Source organism: Fusarium musae, chromosome 10, assembly GCF_019915245.1.
Source record: "Fusarium musae strain F31 chromosome 10, whole genome shotgun sequence".
NCBI lineage: Eukaryota > Fungi > Ascomycota > Sordariomycetes > Hypocreales > Nectriaceae > Fusarium > Fusarium musae.
In genome coordinates this window covers 1332930-1351702 of record NC_058396.1, presented here as the reverse complement: position 1 = coordinate 1351702, position 18773 = coordinate 1332930, and the positions used below count along the sequence as shown (strand labels likewise).

Genomic DNA, 18773 nt, shown 5'->3' with positions numbered 1-18773 from the left:
GCTGTGTTGGTGATTTGAGTGAATTTGAGCTAAATCTTGATTGGTGGGCATCAGCATCATGTTGATACCAGCAACTCAGCACCCGTGGGAGGGACATTTCTGTCAATCGAATCTCTTGAGACAGGGCAATAATGAGAAGGTATTTTCTTTCCCTTCGCTTCTTCTGTGGTCCCTTTGTCGCGGTAACGATACCATCAGTCCTTTAAATGCGAAGCTGCATGTTGACACCTCCTACCTCCGATCCTTTCCCTCTATAACGACTGCCTCACTCCTCTCAGTCATCCCCTAAATCTTCCTAGCTTTTCTTTGTTCAATCTCAATCTCTATAGCTATCTTCAAGTAGCCTTGGCGCAGCTGGCGACTGTCATTCTCCTATCATGTCCTCCACGGTCGACTCTGACACGAAAGTGCTGCACCAAGTCCACGACAATCCCCACGATGGCCCTGAAAGAGACACAGAAAGTCCCGTCAACGACGCGGTAGACATCAACTTTCAGCATGGCGTACAAAATATCGAGGCCGTTACCCTCTCGTGGTCCAAAACCGCGCTGAAGGTCGCTTTCGTCCTCATCTGGCTCGTCTACTTCGTCCAGGGTCTTGTCTCGGGTATCAGCAGCGCATTGATTCCATATGTTACATCCGCCTTTGCAATGCACTCTCTCACGCCGACTACCAGCGTCATGAGCTCTGTCATTGGAGGTGTCACCAATCTGAGCATCGCAAAGACTCTCGATATCTTCGGCCGGCCTCAGGGCTTCTTGTTCTGCGCTACCCTTGCAACCCTTGGGCTTATCATGTCGGCCGCCTGCAATAATGTCGAAGCTTATGCTGCATCTCAAGTTTTTTACACTGTCGGCATCAATGGAGTTGGCTACAGCCTTAGCGTCTTTATCGCCGATACTACCTCTCTTCGGCATCGAGGTCTGATTCAGTCTCTTTGCGGTTCTCCCAGCATCATTACAGCATGGCTGGGAGGTCCAATCTCTACAGCATTCTTGAACGGTGCTGGTTGGAGATGGGCTTTCGGCATGGAGAGTATTCTTGTTCCAGGTGTTACCATTCCCTTGTTCGGCCTTTTCATGCATCATTATTTGAGAGCAAAGAAGCAAGGCATCATTCCCAAGCGAGAGTCTCAGGGTTTCTCTTACTACATTCGCGAGTTTGACGTTATTGGCCTTCTCAGTCTTTCTACTGGTGTCGCCCTTTTCCTCCTACCATTCAATCTCTACGCCTTGCAAGCTAAAGGATTTGGCTCAACCATGATCATATGCTTCTTTGTGTTCGGTATTCTCCTTCTTATCTTCTTTGGCATCTGGGAAAGGTTCTTCGCCAAAGTTTCCTTTATCCCTTGGAGATTTCTTCAGGATCGAACAGTTGCTGGTGCATGTCTCCTTTCATTCACTCTCTTCTTCAGTTACATGTGTTGGGGCATGTACTTCAGCTCCATCCTTCAGGTTGTCAACAACCTCAGCGTCACACATGCTAGCTATGTTGTATCAACATACACCGTCGGCGGCTTCATTTTTGCCATCTTTGTCGGCATGGTCATGTCTTATACTGGGAACTATAAAGCTGTCACACTCTACGTGGCCCTTCCTCTATCCATCCTCGGATCTGGTCTTATGATCTATTTCCGCCATCCTGATCAGAGCATTGGCTATATCGCCATGTCCCAAATATTTATCGCCTTTGGAAGCGGCGCTATTATGATTACTGCCGAGATCGCCATTCTTGCCGCTGTCCAAGAGCAGCAGTATTTTGCCGTGGCTATCGCCCTGGTATCTATGTGTGCCAGCATTGGACAGGCGGTTGGGTTGACTGTGTCATCTGCTATCTGGCAAGATATTCTCCCCAAAAAGCTTGCAGAGTATCTCCCCGAGGAGGATCTTCCTAATCTGCCTATGATTGCGATGGACCTTGTAACCCAACTATCATACCCCATTGGATCGCCGACTCGGCTGGCGATTCAGCACGCCTATGGCGATGCACACAAATACTTGTTCATTGCTGGCACTGCCGTTTGGGCTCTTGGCATTTTTGGAGTTGTCATGTGGAAGAACATCAACATCATCAACATTAAGCAGACCAAGGGTCGGGTCGTTTAAAGCTGTCTTCGTGGTAGAAGTTGCACCAAGTGCAGCCTGTTTCAGTAGCAATCAATCTAGTATATACATCATTCTGGCAATGCAGTCAGATCCTAGCCTGACATCGGACTTTGGTTGACTCATTCTCGATGCTGACAAATCGCTCACCATGAGTTGCTTACCCCTCACTGCCGCCTTCATTCCGGCCCTTACAATAAGCAGACTGCCCTTTGGCCGCAATTTCAATTAATTATGAACTATGTCTCCCCCTACCAAGTATGCTGTTGCTTTGTTTCCTGGATTTCAAGCCCTGGATGTGTTTGGGCCTTTGGACGTCCTAAACTTCACGTCCAAGCGGCAACCTCTCGAACTCTCACTCCTACATACGGATCTCAGTCCTGTGTCTACGCTTGAAGATGACTCTCCAGGCCGTATCGGACAAAGTGTTGTCCCAACTCATACTTATGATAATGCACCGGAAGATATTGAAATCCTGCTCGTACCTGGCGGGAGAGGTTCGAGGAACCCAGAAAACGTAAAAAGAGTCCGGGAATTTGTCAAGGAGAGGTACCCTAAACTCAAGTTCCTTCTGACGGTCTGCACTGGTAGTGCCATCGTAGCCCAGTCAGGCCTACTTGATGGAAAGGAAGCAACTTCGAATAAGAGATCATTTGACTGGGTATGTTGTACCGATGTCGAGATGTTTTGTCACTAACCATTGGCAGGTTGAGACACAAGGGCCTAATGTCCAGTGGGTGCGGAAGGCAAGATGGGTCGTCCATGGCAATATTTGGACATCATCTGGTATCTCAGCTGGTATTGACATGATATATGCTTTCATTGCAGAGCAGTATGGACAAGAAATCGCAGATGACACTGCAGACGGCTCTGAGTATGTCCGCAACACCGACCCCAAATCAGACCCATTTGCCGTCTAGCGACGCCTCGCTCCTCGAATTAGATAGTAAGGCTCTATTGATGGTCCCTGTATTAGGTCGTTATCTCAGAAGTCAAAATCATAGAAGGTTTATCTGCCTCCGTGGCGCCATTGCGGCCTTGACCAAGCAGTACTGGCCGTATTAATGAGATAACGGCCTACTGTAGAAGCCTCGCTGTCGAAGTCTTTAGAGTAAAGCTGGAAGCTCGATGGCCTTGTACAAGGTGACGGCAAGGGAAAACAAAAAGCCTATTAGATGTTTCCCTGATCACAAGCCAGATTATATCGGACAAATTCCTGGCTCTTTTCACTAACTTTACGCAACCCAAAATCAAAAGTCTTGCAAATTTCTAGGTTTATGGTATGCTCAGTAAGACTGATGATATATGATTAAAACTCTATCTCGTACCCTTCCCATCTTTAAACATTGACAATCGGAATGATAACCTTGCTAGGATAATCTCCGCCGTAATGAATCTTGTGCTGCCCCTTGTTCTTCTCACTATCTGGCCTTGGCTTGGAGAACGCAGCAACTTCAGTGAACCCAGGATACTGTCCCAAGATATCTACCTGAAGGGTCTGGCCCTCCTCGTAGTCCACTCCCATGCACCAGATACCAATATCGAGCTTGACCACTTCACCCTTGGGAACCTTCTGCACCTCATCGTGAGGGTGGAAGGGGAACTGAGGATGTATCGATCGCTTCTCATCGATCTTCCGTTGTGACGCTCGGAGAATCCCCATAGCGCCGTTGTGTAATGTAAGACTTGAGCGATCCTTCTCATCCATTGCGTCAACCGACTTCACTGGAGTCTTCTCAATAGGGAACTGCAAGTGGCTCAACTCCTTGCCGTTCTTGTCGAGCTTGCGAACTTGTACAAAGACAACCATGTCGTCTAAATCATCACAGCTCATGTATAGCTCCGCTTTAGGCATTCCAATTATTCTTGTATGCTTGTCGAAAGTGTATCGGAACTTGGCGATGGACCAGCGATCTTCAGAGTTGTAGGTCTTGATACCTGAAGATGGTGCACTATCTAGAAGCGCATCGTTGTCTCCCAGGTAGAATGAGCGATAGTCGGTGTTGGGAACAGGGAAGTCTGGGAGTTCAATGTTGCTCTTGACCTTTCCTTCGTCAAACTGGAGAGTTGTCCAGCGCACTCGAGGTGTCTCCTCCCAGTCGTTATCAACACCCTTGAGGTACTTGTCGAAGTATTTCTAAAGTCATGTCAGCAGATATCATTTAGCGTAAAACAAATCACCGACCTTGAGCTCGGGGTAGCTCTCCTGGACCGAGTAAAGCTCAAACCACTCCTGATGTCCACACCACTTAATCCATTTCTTGTCACTTCCCAGCTCCATCCATCCACGCACAGCACCCATGGTGTGAATCTGGCTGAGGTCTGAGCCTGTGATAAAAACAGGAATGTTGATCTTGGAGAAATCCACGCGCTTATCGTTCCAATAAGCATTGGCCTGGGGGCTCCTTCGATACATCTCTGCAAAGTCCTCAACGCCGTGCTGACCTTTAATAACAAGAGTTGTGATAAGATCGAAGTTGCTCATAGTGAACCAGCCTCCTCGGCAGAATTGCTCGCGAAAGATATCTCCAGATCCCTCCCAAGGCGCAATTGCCTTCAACGAAGGAGGATTTTGTGCAGCAGCCTGCCATTGCATGATAGCCAAGTATGAGTTGCCAGCCATGCCGACGCTGCCATTGCACCAAGGAAGCTTAGCAAGACCCTCGATGACATCGTGAGCATCCTCGGCCTCTTGTGCACCCATGCAGCACGCGTCGCCGTCGCTGTTGCCGGCTCCGCGAGCATCAACATGTGCAATTGCGTAGCCTTGGTTCACCCACCAAGCAGGGTCAAGACCCTCAAACTTCTCGAGTCCACTGACGTCGTCTTTTGTGAGACAGCAGGCCCATGTGCACACATTGAAGATCATGTCAATGGCTGAGTATTTCTTGCCATAAGGAGACCAAGAGATGATGACGGGAACCTTTTCAGAACCTGTCGGGCGATAAATATCGACATAAAGCCGGCAGCCGTCACGGACAACGATTTCAACATCGTGATCAATGCGGACGTCAGAGTCAAGAGGTCTTGCGTCGAAGGGTCTGGATCCCTTCTTCAGCACTTCAGACTTTCCTGGAGTGGGTTCAACATAGCCATTGTCGCCAACCTCAGGCTTGTTGAGAGGCTTGTAGGCAACCTGAACGGGAGGCGGCATGTTGGTAAGAGGGAAGCTGGAAAATGAGGGAAATGGATGTTTCAAAGGCAACAGAAAGCTTGTTTGTAATAATTTCTGTAAAGAGGGTCTGGGTGAATACAATGATTAGAATTGACAAGGTGTTTGACTGGCTACTGTTGACAAGAGATTGGAACCTATCTTTAAGCTCTCTTCACCTTCAATAATTATCTCAAGTTTCATTGCGGAGTTGAGAGACAAACTCAGTAATTTTCTGGATCCGCATGGTTCGGGTCGGGCTAAAAGACTCCACGGGGAGATTGAGGGGAAGATCGCGGAGATGCAATGCGGTTGATCATGCAACCACAGGCGGATATCATCATCCTTATTCCCCGTCTTATCATTGGTTCCTGCGATGTCTGGACCCTGTAGACCCCGCGCTAGACGAACTGTTTTCCCTTACCAAGTGGCTTTTGCAACGGTCATCTGAGTTAATATCCGAGGTCGAGACTGCAATGAGGAGAAGTCTCTAAATCCGAACCGAAACGAAACAGGCCGGACCTAAAATTAGTGAAACCCAATTAGCCTTTCGCTTGGTCAGTCAGCAAAAGATGATTCCGAACCGAGAAAGCCCTCACTACCCCAGGTCTCCGCGTTCTGAGTCCCCGGATCAGAGATATAACTAAGGAACCTTCAGCCTCAATCCATTCTTAGCGCTTCATCATCAAACATCACACTTCCATCTTCACTTCATTGTATCATTCACATCACAGTCCATCATGTCTACCACTACTACAATGCAGATGGAGCAGACCGTCGCTGCTCGCTTCGAGACCAAGGATCTCGTCGAGTTTGACCCCAATGTCGTCTACGGCGACTGGAGAGATGAGTTCCACAAGACAGGCTGTGTCCTGATCAAGAACGTCATCAGCAAAGAGAAGGCTCAATACTATTGCGACAAGCAGATTGAGTGGCTCAAGAAGTTTGAGCTTGGCTTCGATGAGAAGGACCCCAGCACTTGGAATGCGGATCATCTCCCCGTCAGCTTCAAGGGTGGTATGTACTATGGTTATGGTGCTACACACGAGAAGATGGCTTGGGAAGCACGAACCGAGCCCAAGGTTGTTGAGATTTTCGAGAAGCTCTGGGGAACCAAGGAGCTCCTGTGCTCTTTTGATGGTCTCAATGTTTCCCTGCCCAACCGCACCGATATCACTTGGAGCCCTTGGCCTCACTGCGATCAGAACCCCGAGCGAAAGGGGTAAGTAATCCTTCCGAATTACCCCAACCTTTTGCTGACCCGAGGCCAAAGCATGCAAGCCGTGCAGGGTCTTCTGAACTTTGCCCCCAACGGCCCCAAGGATGGTGGTCTCATGCTCATGAAGGGTTCTTCCAAGCTCTTCAATGAGTTCTTTGCTCAAAAGCGTGACTCTGCTGATCATGAGGATGCTCCTCCTCCTGAGATCAAGTACATGGACCTGTTTATCTTCAGTGAGAAGGACGTCAAGTGGTTTGAGGAGCGAGGCTGCACCATGTACAAGGTCGACATGGAGCCCGGTGACTTTGTTCTCTGGGACTCTCGTACCATGCATTATGCTCGATTCCCCGAAGGTGACCAAATCCGACATGTTCAGTACATCTGCAGTAAGTTGCGCGTCCCAAGTTGGCCCGAACCTTGACTGACACCAACCTCAAAGTGACACCACGACAATTCGCAACTGAGGAAGCTCTCGAGGCAAAGGCCTTTTGCTTCAACAACTATATGGGCACTACACATTGGCCTCATTGGTTAGTAAATGATGCTTGTTTTCGTTATTTGTTGTTAACTCGTTCCTAGCAACATCCGCATCGCTCAGGAGAAGCCCATGAGGAATGGCGAAATCTGCCCCAAGTACCGCACAGAGCCATTTGAGAAGCCCGAAGTAACAGATCAGATACTTCGATTGGCAGGCGTCAAGCCTTATGATGAATGATGGAAATTATTGGGAATGGGTCGGGGGGGAGATTGATAGCCTAGATCATGTTACAGTAGTCAAGACTTTCACAATACATTTTGTTCTACATACAAACAGCTGCCCTTTGTCAAGTCTGCACTAAATATTACAAATCTAATCTAAACAGTTACCAATTTTATCCTAAAGACCGGCATTACCTTGGATGGAGGCCCGCGAGTTGAGAGGATTGGTTGCTAATCCTTCGGATGATTTTCGCAAACAAATTTGGTCAGATCTTGACAAGAACGGCAAGACTTTCGGTTCGAGTTTTAACTATACACACCTCCGAATAAAACCTTCTTCATGATATTTCCAATCAATAGTTCATGATAGGCCAAGTCTGCCCAGAACTTGGCATGGGGGGACTCGCAAGAGTCTGGATCCGGTTCGGTAGCAACACCATAATCCGGGGTACGATCCGGGGTAGCAGCTCGGTTCGTGATGCCTCTAGCCTAAATCATCACAAACCGCACTAATTGTACCGAGATATCGGGATGTGGTCCCATGCGGGGAAACAAGGTTGCGGGGAGTAGCACTAGCCAAGACCATGAGATTGCGCGCAAGGACTTCACCTCCTGTCGTGTTCTGTTATCTCTTGGCCTCGTCCCTTTCTCTATAAAGTCTGGCGGTGCAGCCTCGTTGGATTATTCCTCACCACCATCTTCTGCATCGCAACAACGGAGAACAACTACTACCAAGGCCAGCATCATGGATACCAAGTCCGATGTCAATCATGTCGAGAGTATCTCGAAAGATTCTCTCGACGTGATTCAGGTCACAAAGTCGAAGATTGAGGTCAGCGGAACTGTCAAACTGATAGAAGGAAAGACGATCTACATCCCAACGCCCACTGCAGATCCCCAGGGTAAGACTATGCTCCTCTTTGAATACTCAGCCAATTGCTGACAGGTCAGATCCTTTGAACATGAAGATGTGGCAAAAGGCTCTCGTTCTCATTGTCATCTCCCTATGTACGTACAATCCTCGATCGTCACTCAGAATCGCAAACTCACATACCACAAGTCTCGACGATCGGCCTGGCTTTGGTCTCAGGATTCGGAGGTCTCTTAGGCTTCTACATTCCTGCCTACGTCGCCGTTGGCAAGGACTACGCCGACATCACTCACCTCATGACTTATCCTACCCTCTTCATGGGTATCGGTAATCTCATTGGTATGCCTCTCGGTATCGCGATCGGTCGACGAAGCGTTCTTCTCGGAGCTACAATCATCATGATCCTCAGCGCTGGTCTCTGTGCAGGAGCTACCACCTATGAGTGGCATCTTGCTGGACGGGTCATCCTTGGACTGTCAGCTGGGCAGAGTGAGGCTCTTGTTCCCATGATCACACAGGTAATACCTCTAACTTTCACAACCTGGCGATGTCTAATGCCTAGATAGGAAATCTTCTTCCTTCACGAGAGAAGTACCTGCATGATGATCCAGCAGACTATTCAGACCATCCTGACGACTGTCTTCACTATCTTTGCCAGTCCCATCGCCGAAGCCATCACGCCCCAATGGTGGTATGGTCTTGGTGCTATCCTCTCCGGTGTCTCCTTCGTCCTCGCCCTCTTCTTTGTCCCCGAGACTAAGTATTACCGCCCCAAGGCTGCCTACCAAGCTGGCGGCAGCTCCGATGATGAGAATGTTGTTGAGGTCTGCACCGAACGTCCCGAACTCGACTATGTCAACTTTGCCCCTCGCACATTCCGATCCGATATGAGACTCTGGGTTGGCAAGCCTGAGTGGAAGAAGGTCGTTGAGATTTTCACAGTAAGTTACTCGCCCCTCGTGGTCTAGAACCCTCTAACACACACTAGCAAAGCTTTGCCCTCATCCTTTTCCCCAACGTTCTCTGGGCCCTTTGCCTCAACGGTCTTACTCTTGGTGTTAATATTGCTATTGGAACGACTTATGGCTCTATTGTCACCGCCCCTCCTTACAACTGGCCCCAGTCATCTGCCAGCTACGCCAACGCTGGTCAGATCGTCACCTCGCTTATCGCACTCCCTTGCTTCGGTTTCGGCTCGGACAAGCTCATCAAGTGGTTCGCAGGCCGACGCAACGGCATCCACGAGCCTGAGATCCGTCTGATTCCTCTTGCTTTCCCCATTGTCGTTGGTGTCTTTACTGCTGTCTTATACGGACTTGGTGCTACCTATCCTGAGAAGTACCACTGGTTCACCTATGTCTGGGCACTTGCTGCGTGAGTATCTCCCCATTCTCAAAAAGGAGGCCCCAAATTTCTAACTACTCATAGCTACTACTTCACGTTTGTCGGAGCCAACATTGTCGCTATCACATATCTTCTGGACAGCTATCCTCAGCGAGCCGGTCCCCTCCTGGTCATTATTTGTGCCCTCCGTGGTGTCATGTCATTTGGCGTCAGCTACGGAATTACTCCCTTCATCGAGAGAAACGGGTACGATGGCGCCTTCGGTGTCTTTGGTGGCTTGACTGGTGCATTTGGAGTCCTTGGCATCTTCGTCTTCATCTTCGGTAAGAAGATCCGAAAGTTCACAGGAAGGTTCTGCGAGGACAAGGACAAGGCCGAGTAAACTTATCCGAAAGGGTTATAGTTACGAAGCTGCAACGATAGTGCTTGTTTTAGTCTTCGGTTGCTGTTCCGAGTGAATGAAGGGGGGTTTAGTGGTTAATATGAATATGATTATGATACAGTTAGAACAGTTTCTCATTGCCTTGATAACAAAGTGATATGTCTCCACCATGCAGAAGATGCCATGGCAACAGGTTTCTAGCATTGACAGGGTATCAAATCAGATAATAGAAGGCTATCCGTACCTTGCCAGCCTATATTAATTTCTGTGGAGTAAGGTCTCGAAAATGACCATATCCTTTGGTGCTTCAGGGTTATTTTCAATGGGACATATATCGAGAAGACAGAGGCATGTACTCTTAAGTATCGATTACTGAAAGCCTCACTGTATAAGAAAGAACTCGAGTGCGTGTTTGGCCGGAAATCCAAGATATGACAGGTCTATACAAATATGGGACAAGATGTTGGTATCACTCAGTCTCTTACTAACTAAATACAGTGTCAAGGGTTTGCGGTTCCATTCTTCTGACGCTCTTCCCAGTCCTCAGCTCCGTTGTAATCACAATTGTATCTCATAAATTGAGCAGGATCGAGATTTACCCTCTTGCTCACCCCATCAGTTGCTGGCTTCGCCTGCTCCCTGCTAAACTTCTGGATCAGAGATGCTCTATCATATCTGGCAGCAAAGACTCTCTCCAAAGCAGCGCCGACCTCGTCTCTCGATTGTACGTTGGCCAAGAACGTGCAGACAGCCTCCGCATCCTCGATGCTCTGTGATGCACCTTGCCCTTGAGTAGGAAGCATGGCATGAGCAGCGTCACCAATCAGGATGGTTCGACCCTTTACCCAACGTGGAAGAGGGTCGATATCTCTCAGCTGCCACAAGCCGATGTCTGGAGCTGCCTTGAATATATCATGGAGCCATGAAGGGAAATCTGAATAGGCTTCTAACAGCTTCTCAATGCTTCCAGGCGCGACCCAGCTGTCTGAGCTTTCCTCGGCAAGCTTTTCGTCAGGCACTAAAGCAACAATACCATAAAGTTTGCTGTTTCTGCCCGGCCCCATAATCACTCTTCGATCGTGGCCCATTATCATGGTTGTCTTGGGAACTCGGGGATCCAGGAGTTGATTTGGTAGAGACAGCCCCTCAAGATCCTCAGTTGGGATCAGCATTCGATAAGCTGACGTGCCAGTCGGTAGAGCACTCCTCTTCTCGCCTACCACGGCAGTTCTCACAAGACTATGAATACCATCGGCACCAATGATGAGGTCGCCGTGGATCTTCTCGCCCGAGTCCAGTGTCACAATGCCTTCGTCACAATCGACACTCGCGACTTGGCAACCTGTGCGAACATCTACAGGATTACCATAAGCTTCTTTACTTGCTGCAGCGGTCCCCAGAGCCGCTTGTAGATCTTGTCTGTGATAAAGCATACGCTCGGCACCGAACTGTCCTTTCTGGAAGGGCAGTTCTCTCACCAAGTTGCCATCTGCATCAAATATTCTGAAGCCTTGATCGGCTTGAGGCTCAGCACTCTCAAGGAAAGGATCAAGCTTCCACTTGGTGATGATCTTGCTGGCGTTGGGCTGTAGCGAGATTAAAGCGCCGACCTCGCGTAGGAGGCGAGAGCGCTCAAGGACAGTAATGCGCCTGTTGGGATGTCTTAGAGCAAAGGCCTGGGATGAGTTAGCTAGGGTGTTAGGACCTCTGAGGTTCGTTAGACTTACAGTTGCGAGACCTGCGATGCCTCCACCAACAATCACAACATGTAGTTCAGGCATGCTTCCCATAATGAATTTGGTATGGTATCGAGATATTGCGCTTAACTTTTTCGTGACAGTAACAATGATACTGATCTTGCCAATCGCATCTTATACGGTGATGCCAAGGGTCTCGTTAGGGGCTACGCTAGGTACGGTAGCATCGCTTGGTCCGAAGATCAACGGAGCAGCAAACCGAGTCCGAACCGAATCGAACCGAAGGAACCGCTGCAGCACAAACCGAGATCGGTCTGCAAGGTCAACCCCTCACTTCACTAAAAGAAACCTAATCCTTTTACAAGATAGCATGGAGAATTGACAAAGGTTGCAGCTCTAATGAATGACATGACGCGTGTCGCCGTAGATGAAGAATGAGCGCGGCTAATAAATCCGGTATATCTGGTTTTATACAGACTGACTTGAACCTTCGGGCATCATCTGAAGCTCAGGGATACATATTTCAGATTGGTAGTCAGTTCTTCCGAGCATCTTAGAGCGTGAAAAGTATCATCACAAGAGTTATCGTCAAGTTATGTATTCTAGATCAACACTCTCAACTATCCCGTCTTGATATGACTCCCGTCAATATTCGTGGCTTTCTTACAGTTATGAGCTCGTGTAGTGCAAAACATTATACGTTGGGCGCTCCATCACAATGAGGATCATGATAGAACGTGCGCTGTATCTCTGACAAAACATATGCATTCTGATGTCTTTATGCTACAATAACTACAAACTCCTTTCATTATGATCACGGTCCCCTCCTCTCTAGCTAGCTTCTGCCTTGATGTAAGGAATACCCGTCAACTTGAAAGCCCTCTCGTTCAGAACGGGTTCGTGCAGAGGTCTGTCGCGTACTACGTGATCAGGCTTGCCGTTGCGCTTGGCCTCATTAGAGCCGAGGTGGCGAGCGTTGGGCCAGTGCTGGGCTTGTTAGTACTCGAAACAAAATAGACGGGTAGGAATAAACTCACTGTTGTGCCGACTCTGCGCTCAAAAGCGTCCTTCTTGCGGATGAGGTCCTCTTGAGACGCCTCGGACACAGGCATGAAGCAAGTGTAGATGGCGAAGCGGTCTTGTTGGCTCTTCACAGGAATATTATAGTGAGGGGTTCGGGAGTCCCAGAGGATCAGGTCACCAGGCTCAGCCTCGACCTTGTACCACTCGCAGCCGTGCTCCTCGAGCCACTTCATTCCCTTGTCGGTGAATCCGTACCACTCCTTAGTCCAGGCGGGAATGCGCTCTTCAGTACCACGGATCTCATCGTGGAACTGCTTGCTCTTGGTGTGGCCGCCCTTTGCGACAATGAGACCGCCGTCATTGGGGCCGTTGGGAAGAAGGTTGACAAGTCCTTGGAGGCAGCGGAATCCAGGCACATCAGGGTCCTGATCTTGATGAGGCCAAGGCTTATTCTCGGGAAGGTTTTCTCTGTTTGCGAAGCCGTAGTTGATAGCGTCGAAGGAGACAATGAGATCCTCAGATCCAAGAGCCTTCTCAAAAGCTCCGACAACACCAGGCTCAGATCGAACTCCCCATACGAAGTCTTCGTGGGCGGCACCGTAGTTCAGAAGCATACCCTTCTCGTTGATGACGGGAAGCTTGTCGGGGTGGACACTTGAGGGGTCGTTTCGGTTGTATCCAAGGCCGCTAAGGATTGTCAGTAAACACTTCCTTAATTATGATGCGGTCGTATACTTACAAGCTCTCAATCAGACCGTACATACGGTTAGCGTAGCTCAGAGCTCGCTCCCTGGGAATAGCACCCTTGACAACGGCATATCCGTCACGGACAAGGTCATCTCTCCAGTCTCCGTATCGTCTGTTGTTGCCATCGATCACGATGCGCTCAAGTCCCTCGGGGCGGAGGGTGAGGGTTGGGTGCTCCTCAGTAGTGGTGGTGGTGGTGGTAGTTGCTGAAGGAGCCATCTTGTATGCCGATAGTTGCTTGAGATGAAGTTTGAATCGGATGCTTCGGTGGTGACCTGTTGACTTGGGTTGAAGTTGGAGGTCGAAATTCCCATTCCTCTTTATATCCAGCTCGAAGAAGCGGCTCTTCGGCCCCACAGCGTCCAAAATACTGGTGCGTAGACCAAAACCTGGGGTAATGCAGGATCAGCAACGAGTTGATCGAATGTCCGAACCGAACCAACCGAGTTCAACCGAGCGGACGAGTTCACAAAGTGTGTATAGAGACTAAATATCTCAGTCCTCTGTTAGTAATTTGACCATGTTTGTGGCGGATTTCGCCTCACAATTGGGCTAGAACACTGTTTCCCGCGCCGAGACCCGTGAACCGCTGGCAGATCAAGAACTCCACGGGAGGCTCCACGGCTCGCATTACGTGACATGATTCCACGTGAATGACCCAGGAGTCATTTTTGTTTTCTAACTGTTAGATCATCGCTGACTGCACAAACCCGTATTGCTTTGCATGCGATTATCCCTTGTCGATATTATCTGGTACGTGAGGAACTGGCTGATGTGAGGGTCAAGGGACTACTTGTCATGGTCACAGCATGGAAGATCTTTTTCTAGTATTTGGGCTTGTCTCTGTGATTACGATTATCTGAACGACGGTTGAGAGTAGAGTGTAAGAATCGTGCGTTGCACATCTCACGAGGTAGAAAGAGCCTCGAGGCATCGCCTGTAACCTGTGACGAAGCTTTTCCAATACAATATTTCGCTACTGCCAGATAGTTCTGAGAAATATCGACATAAGCCTATTAGACCTTAGTACAGAATCAGGGTTTTCGTTTGCCTAATCTTAGCAAGTAGATCACAGGTTGTCGCAAGAAAGGATGATGATAATTACCAAAGTGTTTCCCTTGTAACCCGACTGACAGCCTTTCCAAGGATGATAGGCAGTTTCCGAACCTCTCACGTATGATCAGCTTACACAATGAGCCCATGTCATGGAGTCCGAGCGGCTCGGCTCGGTGTGCATAGGAATGAAACCGACGAGGATGATCATTTGGAGTTCTATATCAGGGATGCACCCGCTGGCGGCCTATTGCTTTGTTTTGAGACGTTCCATTCCTCTGTCAAGTCACCATTCTGGATCGTCTGCCGTAGGTAGATAAAGCAGACGCTCTCGTCAATTCATTACTACAAAGGGTATCTAATCCGAAGTCATATATGCTTAGGTAAGTTCATGACAAACTCGGGGAGTCTTTTCACCATTCATACACTATCTCAGCACATCCCTCGATCTCCAATCGTGGCAAAGTCGCTCTCCATCACAGCCCAGAAGTGATCCAAGGGCATGGCCTGGAAGGGGTCCTGGAAGTACTCCAACGGATCAAACACGAACGAATCGGTCCCGACATCACCAAACTGATTTGGCGACAACATCCTCTGGTCGTTGTTTGTGGTCTGCAAGTCAGGCTGTGGAGGTCTTTGTGTTTGCTCAACAGAAGAGCTATTATCACCCGACAAGACTTGGTTCACCCGCTGCGTCAATTCGAGCACGCCTTTCACGAATTCGCTGTGTTGCCCGACTCTTCGATAACAATCTGCGACATAATCCGATGCGATGCGCACAAGCTCTCCGTCGCTGCGGCCCATGCGCTTGTGAGGCTTCTTGAATGTCTGCAGCGCGAGGGTTGTAGCAGCAAGGAAGGTCGGTGTAGGCGTTAATAGAGGAAAGTCAGGTTGGGAATCTGCAAACTCTGCGACTTGCGTTATGATAGACCTTGCAGCTTCCACGCAAGTTGTTTGGCTCTGCAGTAGTCGTGTTGTGCTAATCTTGGCCTCGTGCTTTTGCACTTCGTTGCTGAAAGAGGCTTCGGGGAAGAGGAGGGATGCTCGTAGAAGGGTAATTTGAGCCTGTTCCAGATGCGTCAGTGGTTGCAGTATTATTCGGCAGAAGAAACTTACTTGATGAAATTGTAGAGACAGAAAAACCGCGAATGAATGCTCTTCTGAACTTTTGGGAGTGCTTTGGTTTGCCCTTGTATCTTCCGACGCCTCGTCAAGCCAATCAACAAGCGCCTGATCAAGCTCTGAGATGCCTGACAGGAACTCCAAAGCGGTCTCCGCTCTGCGCTGGAAGATGTGCTCACTAATCTTGCCCACCAGCAAAGAAAGCGACACCCATCTGATGAAACAGGGATCGAGGCCGCTGGTCTTGTCGGGCAACGGCTGGTCGCAATCGGTAATCTCAATCGCGCTCGGCCGACCGGTCTCCAGTTGCATGGACTTCTCCAAGGCATAGCATGCCCACCAGACCCGGGAATGCAATTGTCGGTCGACTTGGTTGCGGGTATCATCGTTCGGATTGGATATGACGATCTTGCGGTGGAAGCCTATTGAGTAGCCAATTCGTATGGCTTGGCCAAGGAGGTGCCAGCATTGGCCGTCCTTCCCTGTAGACATTGTCAGCGTCGCAAGTCTGAGAATTGATGAAGAGGATCTGAGCGCGTGAGATGTCGGGTGAGGATGTGAGTTAGTAATTACCTCTTGCACGCATTGCGATTGCGAGTAAGACAAGCGCTTGTACCGAGCTCATATATGGGAAGCTCAATAGATGGCTCACTAGGGAATAAGCTCCAGTGAGATATCCAGTTGCCGTTGGCGATATTTGACCTTCGTGGTCGTCCATTCCGATGCTCAGTACTGCGTAGACTGCGACAAGGGCCGGCGCATCGACTGAGGTCACCGCGCCTTGAAGCCCAGTCGGTGATGTCTGTTGCATTTCGGAGAATCGCAGAACGTCGGATATGAAGGCTGTATGATCGAGAACGGGGGCGAGAGGGTGCGTGCGACTGAAGTATTTCTTCAAGCAGGGCTCCATGACTGACATGCTTGGAAGATCCGGGAGAATTGGCACCAACGGAAGGGCATATTCTTCTGTGAAGCACATTCCCCATCGGAAATGCTTGCCAATTGGGTCAAACCCGCGTCGCTGGAGGAAAAGGTCGATGAATCGAGTGAGGCATTGTAGGCTGCTTGAGCCCATGTACTGCACGCAAGCTCAATTAGTATGCAGCTATGAGACGAAGCCCGAATACTGACCTTGATGCGATGCGACGACTCATCAGTGTTCATGACCACATCAGGACTGTCGTTCGTATGCACATCTGTGCCGCTATCAGGCGTGCTCTGGCTCTCCTGGTATGCGCGCTCAATCCACGATGGGTTCCTCTCTTTATTCCCTGCATGTTGCGACCCCAAGATCGAAGACGCGGGAGAGCTCTGTTGGCTCGCGGTCGCAATTGAAGCCCGGCGCTGGATCGGTGATATTGTAGATATGCTCTGTGAGCTCTTATGTGGCCATTTGCGCACCGCTGGACCATTGGGTCTCCTTGGGTCAAAGGTCTCACACTCGTCGCCGCGAAGAACACAATTGCGACACTTGGGCGTTGTCGCGTCGCATCGCACTTTGCGCTTGCGACATTGTGTGCAAGCTAGTGATAAACGGCCACGTTTTGATCGCGGCGGTCTCGGTGAGAGGGGTTGTTCTTGTGATGCTGTATCCATTTTGGCTATGTCGACAGGGAATGGTAGAAAACTTGGAACCGCGATTCAAGCTTGGGGATGGATAAGACTGGAAACAATTCTGGGATATTCAGGATAAGAAGAACGGAGTAGACAATTTGATGACGTAGTCTCTTTCAAGCTCGCGACTCAGTCTCCGGTGCAATGCCTCGAGACTTGATTCAATTGACAACAACGGAGTGAGACCGTGAGCTCAGTCAGAGGTTCTGCATCTCTCCGAGACGGTGACGGAGGGTGTCGTCAACAATTTGTATCCCCTGCAGATAACCATGACACAGGCGAAGACAGGGCGCTATCGCAGTGAGCGTCCGGGGTACAGTGCACTAAAAGCATGTTCCCCGCATGCCTGGGAATCTCCGAATCGCGGAAGAGCTTCGCGGCTTCAGATCATGGGAATATTTTCTCGCGGGGTAGACTCTGGGGTCTCCTAATAGAGACTAGATGGCCCCCACGAAGTTCGAGGCCCAGGGTTAACTTGGTCATGTTCAATTGTGCTCGTTTTCATTGGAGATGAGCTCTTGAGCCGTTGAGGAGGCGTCGTCGCTAAACTTCGGTTCGATTCGGTTCGGCATAGGTCAACCAACTGAACCGAATCGAGGGGTAGGTCTGTCGCTGAGAGTCTGGGGTTGGCCAATTTGCGATGAGACACGACTCGAGACTCGCGGCCAAATGCAAAAATGCTAGCCAAACTTCAGGCTTTATTTTTCCTGGACATGTCTGAATACTATCAAATAGTATAGGTCGCTCGAGTCACTCTCATTGCATTCGCTGAGAGACCTTAGAGAGCCTGCGCTGCTAAGTTTGTTGAGTGTCCAAGCCAGCGTCAGCGTGTTTCTCAAGGCTGGCGACGAGGCTGGCAAGCGCGCTCGCGATTTCAATTTTGCCATAGATAGGGTAAGTTCTATTGTCCGAATTTCTAATAAGGCTGTCGCTCGAGATATCGTGAGAAATACAATGGTCATCAGGGAGGAATTTGTAGGCATACTGCTGTTATCCGACATGGTGGACCAGTGACTTACTTATGCGGTAGCGACTTCAAGGGCAGACGGGCATCGAAAGATAACCATCGTCGAGGCGTGAGCCTACCTACCTAGCCAGCGGTTTCTGCCTTCCGGAGAGAGCAGTCCGTATAATTGATCTAAATCTTTGAAAGCTGATATGTTACAATCATCTTTTTGCTTGGTTTGCCTTCCCACTGTTGGTGCGCGTTTGCTCCTCGTATTTGGACATTCAAACAGTGCAACAACGCCATCCAGCTAAACATGATTCTCTCATTTTGGACTTATCCTTTCAGTTTCAAAATCTGTTTGTTGTCTTCACCTGTTTCTAATTCTCTAATTTCTGTCACTCCTTGCTGGGTGAAGACTCTTGGTAGGCATCAGCTGTTGGTCAGAATCAATTGCTTCAAATACAGTGAGCACCTAAGGTGTGTAGGAAACTCACGACTTGCACAATTAAATGCCCCTGAGTTTCCTCCCAACTCATCTACATTCGTTACTATCTTCGATAAACAGATTATCATTGAGTTTCCCTCTTTTCAGGACATTGATTACGGACAAACATATTAATTCACGACTTCTGCGCCCTGCTTATTGAACGGCGTCGGGCGAGTGTCGATATCTGCGTGGTGCCAGCTGGAGGGAGATATACTGGAGACAGGGCACTGCATGCGCTGAAAGTTCAGCACTCCCGTCCGATTGAGTTCGCAAGGGTAACCGAACGATCCAAATAAAGTTGGAAGAGTAGCAT

At 49.3% G+C, this 18773-nt stretch overlaps 8 protein-coding genes across 8 annotated transcripts; 4 read left to right on the top strand and 4 right to left on the bottom strand.

The window, feature by feature from the left end:
• Positions 1-377: 377 nt before the first annotated feature.
• Positions 378-2105, top strand: J7337_012625 (uncharacterized protein; the record flags this gene model as incomplete). Its single annotated transcript, XM_044830135.1, has 1 exon — positions 378-2105. One exon carries the CDS (start codon positions 378-380, stop codon positions 2103-2105), a length of 1728 nt encoding a protein of 575 aa, XP_044675051.1.
• Positions 2106-2343: 238 nt separating this feature from the next.
• J7337_012624 (uncharacterized protein) lies at positions 2344-3022 on the top strand (the record flags this gene model as incomplete). The annotated part of the gene is made up of 2 exons (XM_044830134.1): positions 2344-2763; positions 2810-3022. The coding sequence occupies 2 exons, from the start codon at positions 2344-2346 to the stop codon at positions 3020-3022; spliced, it is 633 nt and encodes a 210-aa protein (XP_044675050.1).
• A 419-nt stretch (positions 3023-3441) lies between these two features.
• J7337_012623 (uncharacterized protein) lies at positions 3442-5256 on the bottom strand (the record flags this gene model as incomplete). Its single annotated transcript, XM_044830133.1, has 2 exons — positions 3442-4239; positions 4288-5256. The coding sequence occupies 2 exons, from the start codon at positions 5254-5256 to the stop codon at positions 3442-3444; spliced, it is 1767 nt and encodes a 588-aa protein (XP_044675049.1).
• Positions 5257-5993: 737 nt separating this feature from the next.
• On the top strand, positions 5994-7187 carry J7337_012622 (uncharacterized protein; the record flags this gene model as incomplete). The annotated part of the gene is made up of 4 exons (XM_044830132.1): positions 5994-6475; positions 6527-6858; positions 6912-7002; positions 7052-7187. 4 exons carry the CDS (start codon positions 5994-5996, stop codon positions 7185-7187), a joined length of 1041 nt encoding a protein of 346 aa, XP_044675048.1.
• A 729-nt stretch (positions 7188-7916) lies between these two features.
• J7337_012621 (uncharacterized protein) lies at positions 7917-9768 on the top strand (the record flags this gene model as incomplete). Its single annotated transcript, XM_044830131.1, has 6 exons — positions 7917-8073; positions 8123-8179; positions 8232-8560; positions 8609-8983; positions 9031-9416; positions 9471-9768. The coding sequence occupies 6 exons, from the start codon at positions 7917-7919 to the stop codon at positions 9766-9768; spliced, it is 1602 nt and encodes a 533-aa protein (XP_044675047.1).
• Positions 9769-10268: 500 nt separating this feature from the next.
• J7337_012620 (uncharacterized protein) lies at positions 10269-11558 on the bottom strand (the record flags this gene model as incomplete). Its single annotated transcript, XM_044830130.1, has 2 exons — positions 10269-11444; positions 11496-11558. 2 exons carry the CDS (start codon positions 11556-11558, stop codon positions 10269-10271), a joined length of 1239 nt encoding a protein of 412 aa, XP_044675046.1.
• Positions 11559-12296: 738 nt separating this feature from the next.
• On the bottom strand, positions 12297-13454 carry J7337_012619 (uncharacterized protein; the record flags this gene model as incomplete). Its single annotated transcript, XM_044830129.1, has 3 exons — positions 12297-12452; positions 12503-13175; positions 13228-13454. The coding sequence occupies 3 exons, from the start codon at positions 13452-13454 to the stop codon at positions 12297-12299; spliced, it is 1056 nt and encodes a 351-aa protein (XP_044675045.1).
• Positions 13455-14720: 1266 nt separating this feature from the next.
• J7337_012618 (uncharacterized protein) lies at positions 14721-17006 on the bottom strand (the record flags this gene model as incomplete). The annotated part of the gene is made up of 4 exons (XM_044830128.1): positions 14721-15353; positions 15405-15892; positions 16113-16488; positions 16542-17006. The coding sequence occupies 4 exons, from the start codon at positions 17004-17006 to the stop codon at positions 14721-14723; spliced, it is 1962 nt and encodes a 653-aa protein (XP_044675044.1).
• Positions 17007-18773: the final 1767 nt, after the last annotated feature.